We start from the raw sequence: 14,406 nt of genomic DNA, 5'->3' as shown, positions 1-14,406 counted from the left end.
CTCTGGATACTGAACTCACTGGCAAGAGTAAAACTATCAGAGCCTCTTCCTGAAGGAAGACTTGATAGGTAGGGAAAAGGCCTCCTGGTTCAAGAGGAGTTTTAATTCACCCATAGAACATATCATTCCGAAGTTATTTTATTCACTCCCACACTGTCTCTCCACCCCGATTGTGGAGAGACCTCTGTATCCCTAGCACCTAAAACAGTGCTGGGCATATAGAAAGAACTCAACAACTGTTGAATTAATAAAAGACTCATCCCCCTGCCCCACCCCCCAAAAACCATCTGAACAAGAACGATGTCTCTATGGGGGAAGGAGAAACAGGGTGCCCTAAAAGGCCAGATTCACGTACTGAGGCAGGGAGGGAGATGATATGGTGCATAAAACCCTGATCCAGTATGGCAGGAGAGCTGAGCTCTGCCTCTGAAAGGTGGTGTGATTTTGGGCCAGTCTTTTCACCTCCTCCACTTCTCTCTTTTATAAAATGGGATGGATTCCTGCTTGTCTGTATCAAAATGGAAAGCATACATGAAATCCCTTTGAAACTGAAATACAATTCAAATGGTAAACCGTGGACTGGGATGCCTAAGATCTGGCTTCTACTACCAGTTCTGTCCCTTGATGATGATGATAATATAGTACTAAGAGCTACTGTGCGCTAACAAACTACATGCACCGTGCCTGCACTGAATTAAACATTTCACATTCAATTATCTCATTTTGACCTTATCGCAACCTTCTGTGGCAGGTAGTATTAACCTCATTTTATAGAGGAAGAAACTGGAGCTCAGAGGCTAGCAATCTGCCAAAAGTCACACCGAGAGTAAATGGTAGGGCTGGGATTCAAAACCTCAAAACCTGCTCTGACTGAACCCAAAGCCTGGTACCCCTGGCCACTGTGCTAGATGTATGACCTTCGGCAAGCTACTTCTGTCTCCCACTTCCGTCAAAGCAAGGGCTAAAACCCGGTGACCTCTACAGACCCTTCCACACCTGACATTTTGTGGTCTGATTCCCTGCTCAGATCCGGTTCTGCTCTTGGCTAGCTGATGGAAGCTGGCTGGATGAGGGGGTTGGAGTGAATGTTAATTCACTCCTTTCATCCTCCTAGTTAGGGTTTCTTTTAAGAAGAGGGAACATTCATACTCCTCTCTGTGGGTCTGTATCGTGGTGGTGGTGGGGGGGTCCATCCACTCGCTCCGGTACTGCCCCGTCTGATTCCTGTATCATTAACCCTTACGGGGAGGGGGCCTGATGTCCATGGAAAGTGTTCCCTCAAGGGCTCGCCAGCACACGGGGGGAAGGGGAAGGGCCCAAGTCACGCGGCTGCTCTGCTCGGCTAGGGGCGCCTCGGGGTGGGAGGGCGGCTGCCCCCACGCCGGCCCCTTTTCACTGCGGCCGAGCTCCGGCCTCCCACCCCTCAGGCCACTCACTTCACCTCTCCGCGCCTGCTCCTCCTCCGTAAATCGGCCTTACGAATTACCACTCCGGGGGGCTACAGCGATTAAGTGAGATAAATATGTGGAAGTATCCGGGACGCTGGATATCACGCTCTATCTTCGCGCCCCCCGAGGGAGGCCAGAGGGCTAGAAAGCCCCAGACCCGCGCCAGGAGACGGGCGGAGAGGGTCAGGGGCTGCAGAGTCCGGAGTTCAGGCTGCGGCGGGCCCCGCAGGCGCCCGCTCCGAGAGGCGGCACGGGGCGCGCAGGGGTCTCCCGGCGGCGGAGGGGGACGCGACCGAAACACCTCAGCCAACGCTTCTCGCCCCGGGCGTCTCCCGGCCCCAACTGAAAGCTCTCCGGGCTCCTCACCTCCGACTCCCGCCGCTGGCTTCTGAACGTTTCCCGGCCTTTAGGCGCCGCCGGCTTCCCTCTGCCGCCGCCGTTGCCGTTGCCATAGCCATTGGCAGGCGGGTTCCCGGACCCGGGTGCCGCGGGGTCCTCCATGCGGCTCTCCTCAGCAGCTCCCCTCTGCCGCTCTGCGCTCTCTGCCAGGGGTTACCCCACAGCCGCCGCGCGCCGGGAGCTAGGCCCCGCCTCCTCCACAGCTATTGGTTGAGACCTTTCTCCGCAGCCCCACCCTGCAGCGTGATTGGCTGTTCGACCTCTCTGAGCGGGACTTGGAGGGGGCTCATTCAAGGGATTTTTTTTTCCCACTCCCTTGGCGGCGCTGGTAGCCTGACACTCCCGGGTCGGCTCTTAGCTCCACCTCCCACGTCCTGGGCCTTGAGCTCTAGGTGGTCAGCTCTGCTTCTCACTAGGTGTCCCTCAGCCCTCACCCCCTCCCAAATAGCGACCGTTTGGGGGAGCTCTAGTCTCCTCCTGCTGCTCCACTGCAGTCTTCGTTTCCCCAGTATCACAGACCTCTGCCCCCAAGTCCTGGGTCCTGAATACTTTCCAAACCCCGCTTCAGTCGAAGGGGAGGGATGGCACCGCCGGGTGGCCAGGGACACCGCAGGAAACGAGCGACTCTCCCTCTCTGGAAGCTGAGATTTCAGAGGCGAACTCATTCCACTTGGAGTGAGGGCTTGACTGGGAGACTGGTGGTTGAGGGGTGGAGTGGGGCGTTTTTACTTCACTGAAATTGCTGGTGCCTTTCCGGGCTGTTCCTGGCTATCTGCCTTTCTCTGCTGAAGGGGGGCATCTTCCTCATGGTGTGAGCTAGGGAGTAAAAGTTGATTGGAGAACAAATCCCCAGCGCCACCTGTTCCCCAGTCCTTTCCTTCATTCTAAGATCCTTCCTAAGGGCTCAGTGTTACCTGGGGCAAATGAGGCTGTGTGGTTTGCCCACTTTCGAATTTACCAAAAAAAGCATCTTACAGTAAATATGTGTGCAGTCTGGGATAGTAATAGAAGCCCCAAACAAGTTGGGGGGGATTGTTGAACTGCCACTTTGTTCCAGGCATTGCACTAGACTCTTTCCAGATATATCTCTCCTACAGGTTGTTTTCACTAATCCAATATTACTGACAAGGAAACCGGGACTCTCAGAGACTAATTACTCCTTGCTTGCAGTTCCCAAGGTATCATATTCTAATATCTTGTTTCAGTGTCTCTCACTGGAGGAAACTCTGCTCTTCTCTTGGCTAACTTCTATTCTTCCTTTAAAATTCTATTTAGTCATCACCTCCTCCTCCAGAAAGCCTTTCTTTTGACCCTCATCAACCTACTCAGGCTGTGCTGGTGTCAGCCAAGTCTGCCTGGATCCACAATCCTTATATTTTCTACTATATCCTCAAAGTAAGGGGCCCAAAGGAATTATCCCCCCTTCTTGTATCATATCTCTCCCTCACACTTTCCTCTGCTAATTAGTAGGTGACAGATCAAGGCAGAGTTGAGAGTGAGCACTCCTTGGAGATTTCTGAGTTCCTTTCTCTCCCTGGTCTCCAACATCTCCTTACTGTACCCACCCACAATTTTCCCTTTCCTCTCCCATTCCCACCACCCACCCACCTCAACCTGGATATAAGCTCTCTGAGAGTAGCTATTGTTCATCTGTGTATTGCTCATTTCTGTGTGTTTAACACAGGGTTTCTTCTGTACTATCGACTGAAAAATGTCTTGTCGTGGGGAGCTGTTTTGTGCACTGTAGAATGTTTAGCAGAATCCCTGGCCTCTCTTCACAAGATGCCAGCAGTACCCTCCCCCTAGCTGTGACAACCAAAAATGTTTCCAGATATTGCAAAATATTCCTGGGTGGGGTTGCGGGGGGCAAAATCTTCTGTGGTTGAGACCCACTGGTTTAAACAGAATTGAATTGATATGAATTTCTAAGAAAGTCTCTGGCTCAAGGCCTAAACTATTTGATTTTGGAATTTTTTTCAGGGTATAATTTTGTTAAACTCTTAAAGATTCATACTCTGCTTTAAAATTCACAACCCACACCTAGCTCATCACTGCTTCAGTGTGGCAAACCTGCCACAGCACAGCCCATTGGGGCTTCTTAATAAAATAATTTTCTACCTTCCCTCCTCCCAGTACATCTCCTCCTAAGCAGTCAGAGCTCTAGCATTGACAAGCCCAGAACTGCATATTCTTTTGTGAGCCTAGTCAATCATCAGGATCCCCAACAATGGTGACATACAGGAGTGGCTACTTTTGAGGTTTTGTTCTTTTTCCAACCTATCCCTAGGGCCAAGGGAGCAGAGTAATCTTCAGTTGGGAGTAGAATTGAGGACAACAGCTCTCAAGTCCCCTCTGGCCTTTATGTAAAACCATTTGCTGAGCCTAGAGCTCCATCTGGCTTCACTTTGGGAGATGGGGTTTAAAAAAGTAGTGCTATGGAGATTGCAAAGAATCAACATGGGGAGAGACCTCAATCCAGTATCTTTTCCACACTGCAGTAGAATGGGAGCCAGTAAAGATCAGACATCTATCTAATCATTAGAGGCCCAGACTTTCAGAGCTTATCATAAGGAGGAAGATATCCAGAAACAACTACTGGAAGAAGTAACAAGAAACCACAGATTAACTGAAAACTTTGAAACTCTGGGCCATGTAATTGGCACACACTCAATTTCTTTTAGCTTATTTGTCAACAAAGAAGTGACAGCCATCAACACCACTGACCACAGAGGTACCCATAAATATACCTTGGAGCTAATTAGGGACTGGTCCACATCTTGCAGAGATGGCTCCAGTGTGGAATTATTTTTAAACCTACACTACCACTTACCCTTGTCCCCAAACTCAGGTATTCTGAAGCTGCTGGCAGAGGGCTAGAGGTATAAATAGGTATAGTTACAAAGACCAAACAGACCCCTTTCCCCATATAAGCACTCCACTTTAATCCAGAGGTTGGATATGTGATTATATAGATAACACCTGGCATTGAAAAAGCTTAAAAATAAGATTGCAGGAAGTCTTAAAATACCTAGTTTTTGAGGGTATCAGGCAGCCAGGATAGAATAGTACAATAGAAAAAGGATAAAATACCCTCTTTGCCCTATAAAGAGCACATGTGGGTGTAATGAGGCAATTCAGGCTGTAGGGCCCTAGGCTGAGACAAGGAATCGATATTTATGTAGTACCTAGTTTGCTGGGTCTGTAGGGCCCTAGGCTGAGACAAGGAATCGATATTTATGTAGTACCTAGTGTTTGCTGGGTCTGTAAGCAGTATTTTAAAAATTAAATCAGGTCATTAAATCTTTACTCTAGGAGATAAGCATTATCCATTTCACAGGCAAGAAAACTGAGGCTCTGAATGGTTATATAATTTGGCCTAGTCACACAACTTGTAAATGGTAGAGCTGGTCAAGTCAGCCTGACTCCAAGCTCTTTCCACAACATCACGAGATTGAGAAACTGCACAGCAGTGGGCAGCCTGGGATTACCCTGTGAATCTGAAATTAAGACCAAGGCACTCAAGTTTCCATCCTTCACAAAAGAGGAGTCAAACCTTGCTGTAGGGCTTCCCTGGTGGCTCAGTGGTTGGGAGTCCGCCTGCTGCTGCAGGGGACGCGGGGTTCGTGCCCGGGTCCGGGAAGATCCCACATGCCGCGGAGCGGCTGGGCCCGTGAGCCATGGTCGCTGAGCCTGGGTGTCTGGAGCCTGTGCTCCACAATGGGAGAGGCCACAGCAGTGAGAGGCCCGCGTACTGCAAAAAAACAAAAAAGAAAACAACCTTGCTGTAGTGGAGCAAATCCTGTCAGCTGGTTTACAGGCTCCATGCTAGCTGCTGCATTCTCCTTTGAGAATGGGCCACCTTTGAACCATTACCAATTGCCCAGGCTATTCCAGCCCTGTGGCCCTTAGTTTAGACAAACAGAAGTCAAAGTGGCATGAGATTCTGATAGGGAAGAAAACATCTTGCATACAGGATATAGAACTTGTTTAGGTTGTCAACTAAAGAAAGTGGCTATCTTTAGTAGCTATTTCTCAAAAATGGCCACTCTACTGGTAGTTGAGAAAAAACAGGCAGTTGGACTCATCCTCTGGTTATGATTTACTCAGGCAAAACCTGACTTAGAGACAATTCTCTGATAGATTCCTTTCTTTCTTCTCTTTGGTTAGATGTCATAGTCAGGTCCTGTAGTCAGGGTCTTTTAGTCCCAAACCACAGGAGGCTGCCTTTCTGTGCTCTCTAGTTTATGGCAGCACACAGAGGGCTTGGGGGACCAAGAACCAAGCTTTAGTTTCTCTGCCTTAAGCCTATACTTCTCAACTCCCCCAGAGTGGTCGCTTTACGAAAGCAGGTTCTTTATACACATAACGGGGTGAGCAGTGGGGGAAGGGTGATATTTATGAGTGGAATGACCCACCATGGAACAAGGGACTCAAGGCTAAGGATACTTAAACATGCCTATTGGTAAGTGCTTCAGCTTTTCACATCCTTGCACTACAGCAGGCTCTCTAGCCTGTTGCCCAGAAGCCTCTCTCATCTCTAAATTCCTAGTTCACTGAAGCAAGGAATACTCTCAGTACAAGAATCCATTTTAAGAATATTTTATTTATCTTTTGAGATTACATATTCATTATTGCTGATCTAATACAATCACTTAGACATAAAGATTTCCAAGAGCCTCTCAGATATGGCAATCTTTAGAGGTTTTATTTCCTTTCAGTAAGATGACAATGAGAACTAGATGATTTTACATATATATGTATGTATATATAGTTTAGAACTTGTCCACATATAATTTGCTGGTGTTGCCTATTTTTTCCTGTAATTTTCCTTTATTAAAAAAGCTTAATGCAACAATGCATTTTGATTTCTTTTTTAAAACCATGACAAAGTTAATTTTGAGAAAACCACAGGAGCAGCAATTTCAGATCTGTTCAGAGAAAAGCCAAGCAGCAAAAAAGCTTTGCAGGAGTATGTGGCCATGGGGAGCCGTGCTCATATGGGAGGGGAGGATGAGAAGGTAGGAGGGCAGAGGAAAGGTAGACCAGATACTTTTTTTTTAAATGAGAAAAAGAAAACAGTATTTCCATTAAGAAGGCAAAAAACCTTGAAAACTAGCACAAATTCACTGCAGAGAAAATGGTAAGATTCCCCACAGGCCAGGGCCACATATAAAGAGCTAATTAGTCTTCTTTCCCATGCTTCCAGATACCTATGATGCATCTAGGGTGAGAGTTCGAGGGAAGAAGATGCATTTGTTCTGATTACACGGGCAGAAAGAATAACGACCAAATTCCAACACCAAGGTAGAACCCAAATACTCAGGAGGCCTGGACCTCCTTTTCCTTAATGGTTATGACACAGAGTCCCCAGAAAGAAATGAAGAGTGGTCACCTGAAACTCAGAGGCAAATACCTCACCATGGGTAGCAACATGGGCAACCTAACCTAGAAGCCCAGTGTGGCTCTTTTTCATTTGGAATATGGGTCTCTTCACATTCTCAAGGCAGGGTATGTTCTGTCAGGATCAGCACATAGTAAGCTCCACAGGCAGCCAGGCTTTGCTGAGAAATAGCAGGTTATGATTTTGGCTTAAGAACATAATAAGCTACAGTCCAGATATCTGCCTAATTGAATCTTCTCTGGATATAAGATGAGACACAAATTTCATCTTCTGAATCTTCTGTTAAAGGGATCCAATTAATTAATACAAAAGCCAGAACAGGGTGGGCAAAAGGAAGAACTGAATGGCCTAGTGGGATTTTCAGCATTTATGATCTTCTCCATGAAAGAATAGAGCCACGCATGTGGCATTTTTCCAGTACTTGCTAAGACATACGGCCTCTGAGGAACTAGATTCTATGGGCTGAGACTGTGTACTATTTAGTGAGGCAAACAACCATTTACCTAAGATCCACCTCCCTACCTCCAAAGGGAAGGTCACTTCCAGACTAGCTCTGTGGGTATATGTGAAGACCAGGAGAAGTTGGAGAAGGTAGAAATCGGAGAGCAGAATTAGGGTGGGAAGGTTATGGTGATCGTGGGTGGTCTGGTGTTTCCTTGGGTCACCTTGGTCTTGAGACTTTGAGGCAGACCAGGATAGGGGAAAAGTGGGAAAACAAAACTGAGAGTGTTAAACAGGGTTGGCAGGGGGAAAAAGGTCTCATTTCATTCAAGATTCCTAGGACCACTCCAGACTTTAACTCTTAGAACCAATCTGGTCCCAATGGAACCCTTAAGACCAACAGGTCAGTCTCTAAAAGGAATCCAACTCTTAGGTGGGACACAAAATTTCAGGCTGATCACGTTACACATTTTTTGTAATGTTGGAGTTACTCAAGAAATTACCTCTGGAATACAGAATCCCAAGATGGCCAGAACATAAAAAGATATCCCAGCAGAGAAGAAAGACCACAGACCAAATTGCAGAGATGTTAGATCTCAGTTTCATATCCAATGGCAATGGCCAAAGGGATGAATGTCTGATGAGGTTCAAACTAGTCAAACTAGCTTTGATCATCTAGATTCAGTTTATGGTGTCATCTCTGTATAGCTTAGCCAGTTAAGCTGCAAAGCCCTTCCCAGGAGACAAATAAATATAATCTGCTTCTTTAGGGTGTTGAGCTGTGGGTCTGAAAGATCTGTTGCATTTCTGAAGCCCTGCTCTCCCAAATCCCTTGGGAAGTAAGCCTTTCCCTGCTCAGTTTCAGAAGGAGTTTTAGGCAATAGGAGGAAGTTTCAGGAAGCAGTGTTTCACAACAAGCCTCCTTTTCTGAGACAGTGCCAATCTGTAGGGAGCTTCCTGGGAAACTATCCAGTTAAACGACAAGGAAGTAAAATTATGGGCCCCAGTGGGGCTGGCCCTCACTTCCTGAGCAGAGGCTAGTTGGGTTAGAAAGAGGGCAAAACAAATGTCTGATAAACATCAGAGCTGTTGAGGAAATAACAGAGGCACATTCCTCTTGGAAACTGAAATTGTTAAAATGGACATAAATATTCAAGGAGAAGAAAGGAGTCCTGGGTAAGGAAGGAGACTCCCAGGAAACAGAGGCACAGCTGAGTTCTTTGTGTAGCTTGCCAAAGCCACAGCACTCCTTCCTTCCTTCCATTTTATAAAGAAGGCAGTGATAGTGATGGTCAAGGCTGGGAACCCAGGCCATGTTAATTCAGTGGCTTCCAAAAGGCCTCACCTGGGGAAGGGCCCAAGCTGAGAAAGGCAGCTGCTAAAAATTTATTCCAGAAAACCTCAGAGAAGGAGAGTCTGGAATCCATGGACTAACTCCTGAGCCTGGACAAGAGAACAATGACCAGTGCTGAGGATTCCAAGTCAATGGGGAATGACTCAAAAGATCCACTGGGAACCCCATTTCTTTCCTTCCTCAGCCTGTCCTCTGAGGCTCTCACAGCCCTCAGGACAGCCACCACACTCTGGGCCAAGGCGACATTTATTATTTAGGTTAATAAATAAATAACCTAACATATAGGGTGAGCACGGCAGGCAGCTGATCGGAGAAGCAGCTTGCTGGGTTCTTTCCTGTATAGGAGTGGAGAAAAGACTTGGAGTTCTATTCCTTAAAACTTCTTCTGGCTTGAGTTACAGGAACTTAATACCTGCAGGAAAAAAGAAAGATGAGACTGTGATGTTATCAGCTTGTGGGGATGCTGGGACATGAAGAGCCGGCCTAAAGGTATAATGGGGAGGCAGGGACTTTTCTGCAGTGCATGGTGAGGGTAGATAAATGTGGTGCTTTTTCACATCAATGAAGAAGGCCAGCTTTTCTCCATACAGGGGTAAACATCATATCAAGAAGATGAAGTGGCAAATTCAGGAAAGGGAACACTGTTTAATGTCTGGAGAAGGCCACAGAGAATCCTTTGGGGGTGGTAGTGAGGGGGAGTGGGTTTATTTTCCTGAGTTCATGTAAATATGGTGATGGATGAAAAGACCAATTCCAGTGCAGGAAGCTCATCACTACTCAGGCTTCCCTATTTTATGGGGAGTCCAAGGCACCTGTAGTAATTAGGCTTGAAGGGCCCATTCTTGTTGAGCCCCAGATACTTGGCCTGTTCATCTGTCAGCTCGGTCAGGTGGGCATCAAAGGTGGGCAGGTGTAGGCTGGCCACATACTCATCTGGAACAGATCACAAAAGACCTGGTATAAGCATTCTTGCCTCTTGTCTGGCTGTTCTCTCCAGCCTTAAAAAGTTGGAAGACACCTAATTCTCGGAGCTGAATGAAAAATGCTTAACTTTTGCTCACTGGACCTCAATTCTAAGGAATGGTTGCTTGAGCTTAAGCCCAGTGCTTTCCAAAGTCATAACATTTCTTCCTTACAAGCTGTTTCAGCCTTGAACCTTTCCTTCTCCCCAGAAAAGTGAGAAATGAAAGAAGCAATAGGCCTTAGAGTATAAAAGAAAGGATGGGACAGTGGGTGGACTAAAAAACAGGAAGCTCCAACTTTAGTTCTGCCTTGTACTTTATACTTTAGGTCACTCAGAAAAACTAACGCTTGGGGAGCTCCGAAAGGAGTGACTGAGAAGGACACTACACCCTTAGTTCTTATGAGTTTCTATGTACATTCTCTTACCTGAATACATATTGCTTATGCAGAATTTTGAGTCATTTCCTATGTATTTGTTTGGTCTCCCTAACTTCATTATACATTCAGTTATGGACTGTTCTACTTTTTTATATTCTTCCAAAGTGTCTATTAAAGGGATAATATGTCAACTTCTCACAGTTGCTGTGCATCTAATGCTGAAGCAAAACAAAACCAGAAGCTGATTTATTCCCTCATCTTTGGCTTGGGAGTTTATAAACATACGGTATCAGTTCAGGTGTTTGAAGCAGGTTCTTTAAAAATTTAAGACAGTTTAATGTTTCTCCTATACGAAACGGCCACATAACTAAACTCTTAACAGAAGCTATTCAGTCTTTCCTTTGTCCTGAAGCAACAGGGTCAGAGTTAGAAGGTGTAGTATGAAAGTCTTCTTGGTCTGAGAAAAGTTTGGTAGGAGCTACTTAGCAGCCTAGAACTGGAGTAAGTCAGATGTCACAAGGTAGGAGATGATTCCTCTTTCTTGGGGGTGGGGAAGAGTTTTTTTTTTCCTTTGAGATTTTTTTCTTGTGTAATAGATACTTTGGGAAAATCCTTAAAATTCACAGGCAGGTAAACTAAATCACAGCAAAATGTCCTTACTTCATTAGGACAACCTATTTGGAAAACGTGATAAATCAACTGTGGATGAAATCTAAGAATCCTAGCTCCTACTTTCCAAGATGAAGATATATTTTTTCTATCCCTAAGAAATATAATGCCCCCCAAATTCCCTTAGCCTCTGACTCTGAACTACTTGGTAAGGACTGGGATAGAAGAACTCATGCTTACCCATTTTCTTGGGCAACAGGTAGACATCCTGCTTATAGCGACCCTCAGGAGCATTGTAGAGTTCTATCAAGGCAAGAGCCTAGAAAAGCAGAGAAATGGATGCTGACGTGCCATTCACAGCAATCTACCCCATATCAAGTGGAACCCTGATGGGCTAATGACTCTTTTCAGCCCACTGCTTCCCCACTCTGGAGGCCTTACCTGAGTAGTTGCGGTGATCGAGAGCACAAATGTAGGCACTGTGGAGCAGCTTAGGTTTAGCAGACGGCCCTAGAAAGCAAAGGTTAACACACAAATGGGTTGGTTAGATGAAGTCTCTGGCTTTGAGGAGTGAGGGAAGAACACGACAGCCATTTTCCAAACACTTCCCAACTAACATGCTGGACAAAAAGCAGGTGTTCAGTCAGTGGAAATGAACTGATTGACATTTGAGTGAAATGTTAAGAAATTCTGGAAAATCTGATGAAGATAATAAGATAAAAGATCTCTGCATTTATGTAAAAAGGAATAGAGATAGTCACATGATACTGAGGCTTATGCCAAGGAAGGGTATATTTCCCTTGAATTTTCTACTTTCTACAACAGAATATCTTCCTTCTGAGGCATCGATATTCCTTCAAAAAACTGTCCTAAACAATGATCTGGTCAAATCCAAGGGCAATCTCTCCAGGTTGTGATGGGAGACATTTTTTGACTTAGGAAGCTGTGATGGTTTCTGTGCTTTTTCCTCAACCTGGTTCTCCTGAATTCAAGCAGTCATGTATTTCCAGTGGGTGATTCAGAGAGTTAGAATGACTAGAACCTTCCCCCGATGCCATTCTTTCCTACTTTATTTCCTAGGAAGCTTGATCACGTTTTCTGCTCAACCATTGTAGCCAAAAACAACTATGGTGCTAGCTTTTGTCACCAAAATTACTAGATGGGACCTAGAAATAAGTCACCAGACAGTGGGCTGACTTTAAAGCAATTAGTGAATATTTAACAACCTGCTGATCCCCTCCCTGTACACACTCCTGTACATAATTTACAGATGCCCTAAAGTATTTGAGAAGGTGAGATAAGGTGAGAAAAAGTGAAGAGAATAGGAAGAAGACTCAAAAATAAATTTAAAGCCCTCTAGATGAAGACAGTATATGTTTTCATTTTCAGTTTCTTTAATTAAAAAAAAAGACTGAAAATCAAAACTCAAGGAAAGTATTACTGTCCCCCTTGTAATCTTGGTATCTTTCCCTGAAGAAGAGAAAGTGTTAAGGTAAAAACAGGGGGCATTGTTACAGGTGTCAGAAATCTAGGATAGGAAAGAGAAGCTGTCAAGAAAGGAAAAGTGGCCAAACATTGACATGGGAGTCTAAGTGGCCTGAAAGTCAAGAGTAAGGCTGAGCTAGAAGAAGCCAGGAAAGGGAAATATCAATCACACAACCAATACATAGCTGGCTATCTACTACACGTCTGGCTCAGTTTAGGGGAATGGACACTCAGAAACAGGGAATCTATTAGCAAAGACATGACCTTCTCAGAGTTTGCCTAAGATTATCTTAGTTACAGTCAGAAATATCTACTTTGTGCTTCCTGATTAAACCATCCCACAAATGACATTATCTCTTTATAAGCATCACTCAAAGTGGCAATGGTTCTATCCATTAATTCCTTCCACAGTAATAAGTCATTGTCTGACTCAACCTGTAGAGTGACATAGAGAGACAGGATAATTGGTGAAAAGTGGGGAACCAAAATAGTCTCTTAATTGCTGAATGAAAAGACCTTTCACAATTAGATGTAAAATCCATTGGTAAAGTAGTTAAGCTTATTCTTAAGAGGAGTTGAAAGTATGAGAGAACATGAGGGGGAGGAGACATGGGTACTGCAGTCTCTCCTGTCAGGGGTGAACTTCTCCAGCCTCAGGTCTTACCTCTGCCAGCAACACTATCCTCTTGCCATCAGGCCATATTACATGGTCAACTTGGGATCTCACTCGCTCCCAGGTCAGTTCTGGTGTCCGAAGACTCGCCTGGAACACATACAGCAAGCACATCATCAGCCATGCCAAGTCCCACTTTCTGGATGGAAAGATGTCGAAGGGAGCCATTTCAAATAGCAAGTTGAAAGAAGCAACCAACATGCCAGATGGAGAATACCTGTCCTGGGTTGGTTAGGACTGTTCCATTTCAGGGAATTTAATCTTAGGCCCAGCCAGGGAGAGATCACTCAGGATGTCATTCCACAACATATACTGTGCGCCCACTCTCTGCTGAGCACAGTAAAAGGTGCTATGGGAAATACAAAAGAAACCAAAGACATGGTTTCTGCCTTCAAAAAGCTCATACTTTAGTTCGGGACACAAAACAATACATATGTGAGGGGATAAAAGCCTTTAATACTTATGAAGCAACATGCAAACAAGTGCAAATTAATACAGTGCAAACTGAATACATAAGTGCTGAAGAGATACAGAAAAAAGGAGGGTCAGAGCTGAGTGAGATTAGTTAGAGAAGAATGAATGTCCTACACATAGCATGCCAGGGCCCAAGGTTCTGCTCTCATGTCCCAACATCCCACGTTCCACCTTCTCAATGATGGTGGTTCACCCTAAAGTTACAGAAGCTTTGTGACCTAAGTGCAAATGTGAGGTAGCCTTTAGAGCAATGCTTAATGGTAGAGTAAAGCTCCCAATGGCTCACCCTCCTTCCATTTCTGTATATTGTATATTCCGAGAAGAGAAGAAATGTTAAGTTTATTAACAGCAGTAATCAAATAACAGTCACAGGGTTTAGACTTAAGGCAACAACTTCCTTCTTCCAAGAGGCAATGTCTAAAATAGAAAGGGAGTCTGTACTCTAAGACTACCCATTGGCTCAAGTTGGTAAAATTGAGAAGTTCTGCCAAATAGTAGTTATCAGACAAATAAAGAGAAACACTTCAGTTATATGACAATCATTTACTGGAGTACATACTGTATGCTAGGCATTATAGCAAAGAACACTATTATAGATAAGACTGTGGACTCCTCTACTAGACTGTGAGCTGTTTATTGACAGGGACTGTATCTTCTTTTCTTTACTAATCTAGTGGGAAAGAAAGACATATAATTATAATTAGATTCAGTATATTCAGGACTTTATTAATGGTCTGGACCATTTCTTTATTAGGTAGATGGGAAATGTAAAATCTCTTCC

The 14,406-nt window shown here is 45.0% G+C and overlaps 2 protein-coding genes across 3 annotated transcripts in view; both read right to left on the bottom strand.

Moving 5' to 3' along the window:
• Window positions 1-1,949, bottom strand: part of STRIP2 (striatin interacting protein 2) — a 41,875-nt gene extending 39,926 nt beyond the window's left edge. The window contains exon 1 of the mRNA XM_007469706.1: window positions 1,815-1,949. Coding sequence (XP_007469768.1) covers window positions 1,815-1,949 — 135 coding nt within the window. The remainder of the gene's footprint in view (window positions 1-1,814) is intronic.
• Window positions 1,950-9,169: 7,220 nt separating this feature from the next.
• AHCYL2 (adenosylhomocysteinase like 2) overlaps window positions 9,170-14,406 on the bottom strand; it is a 170,349-nt gene continuing 165,112 nt past the window's right edge. Inside the window, exons 13-17 of one of the 2 annotated variants that reach the window (XM_007469705.1) lie at window positions 13,143-13,241; window positions 11,435-11,503; window positions 11,234-11,312; window positions 9,856-9,976; window positions 9,170-9,455 (exon numbers count right to left, since the gene is read on the bottom strand). In XM_007469705.1, coding sequence (XP_007469767.1) covers window positions 9,449-9,455; window positions 9,856-9,976; window positions 11,234-11,312; window positions 11,435-11,503; window positions 13,143-13,241 — 375 coding nt within the window. In that variant the 3' untranslated portion in view covers window positions 9,170-9,448. The remainder of the gene's footprint in view (window positions 9,456-9,855; window positions 9,977-11,233; window positions 11,313-11,434; window positions 11,504-13,142; window positions 13,242-14,406) is intronic. The other variant, XM_007469704.1, reaches the window with a different exon arrangement.

The sequence above is a fragment of the Lipotes vexillifer genome, unplaced genomic scaffold (assembly GCF_000442215.2).
Source record: "Lipotes vexillifer unplaced genomic scaffold, Lipotes_vexillifer_v1.1 scaffold1329, whole genome shotgun sequence".
Taxonomy (NCBI): Eukaryota; Metazoa; Chordata; class Mammalia; order Artiodactyla; family Lipotidae; genus Lipotes; species Lipotes vexillifer.
This window is presented reverse-complemented; position numbering and strand designations above follow the sequence as displayed.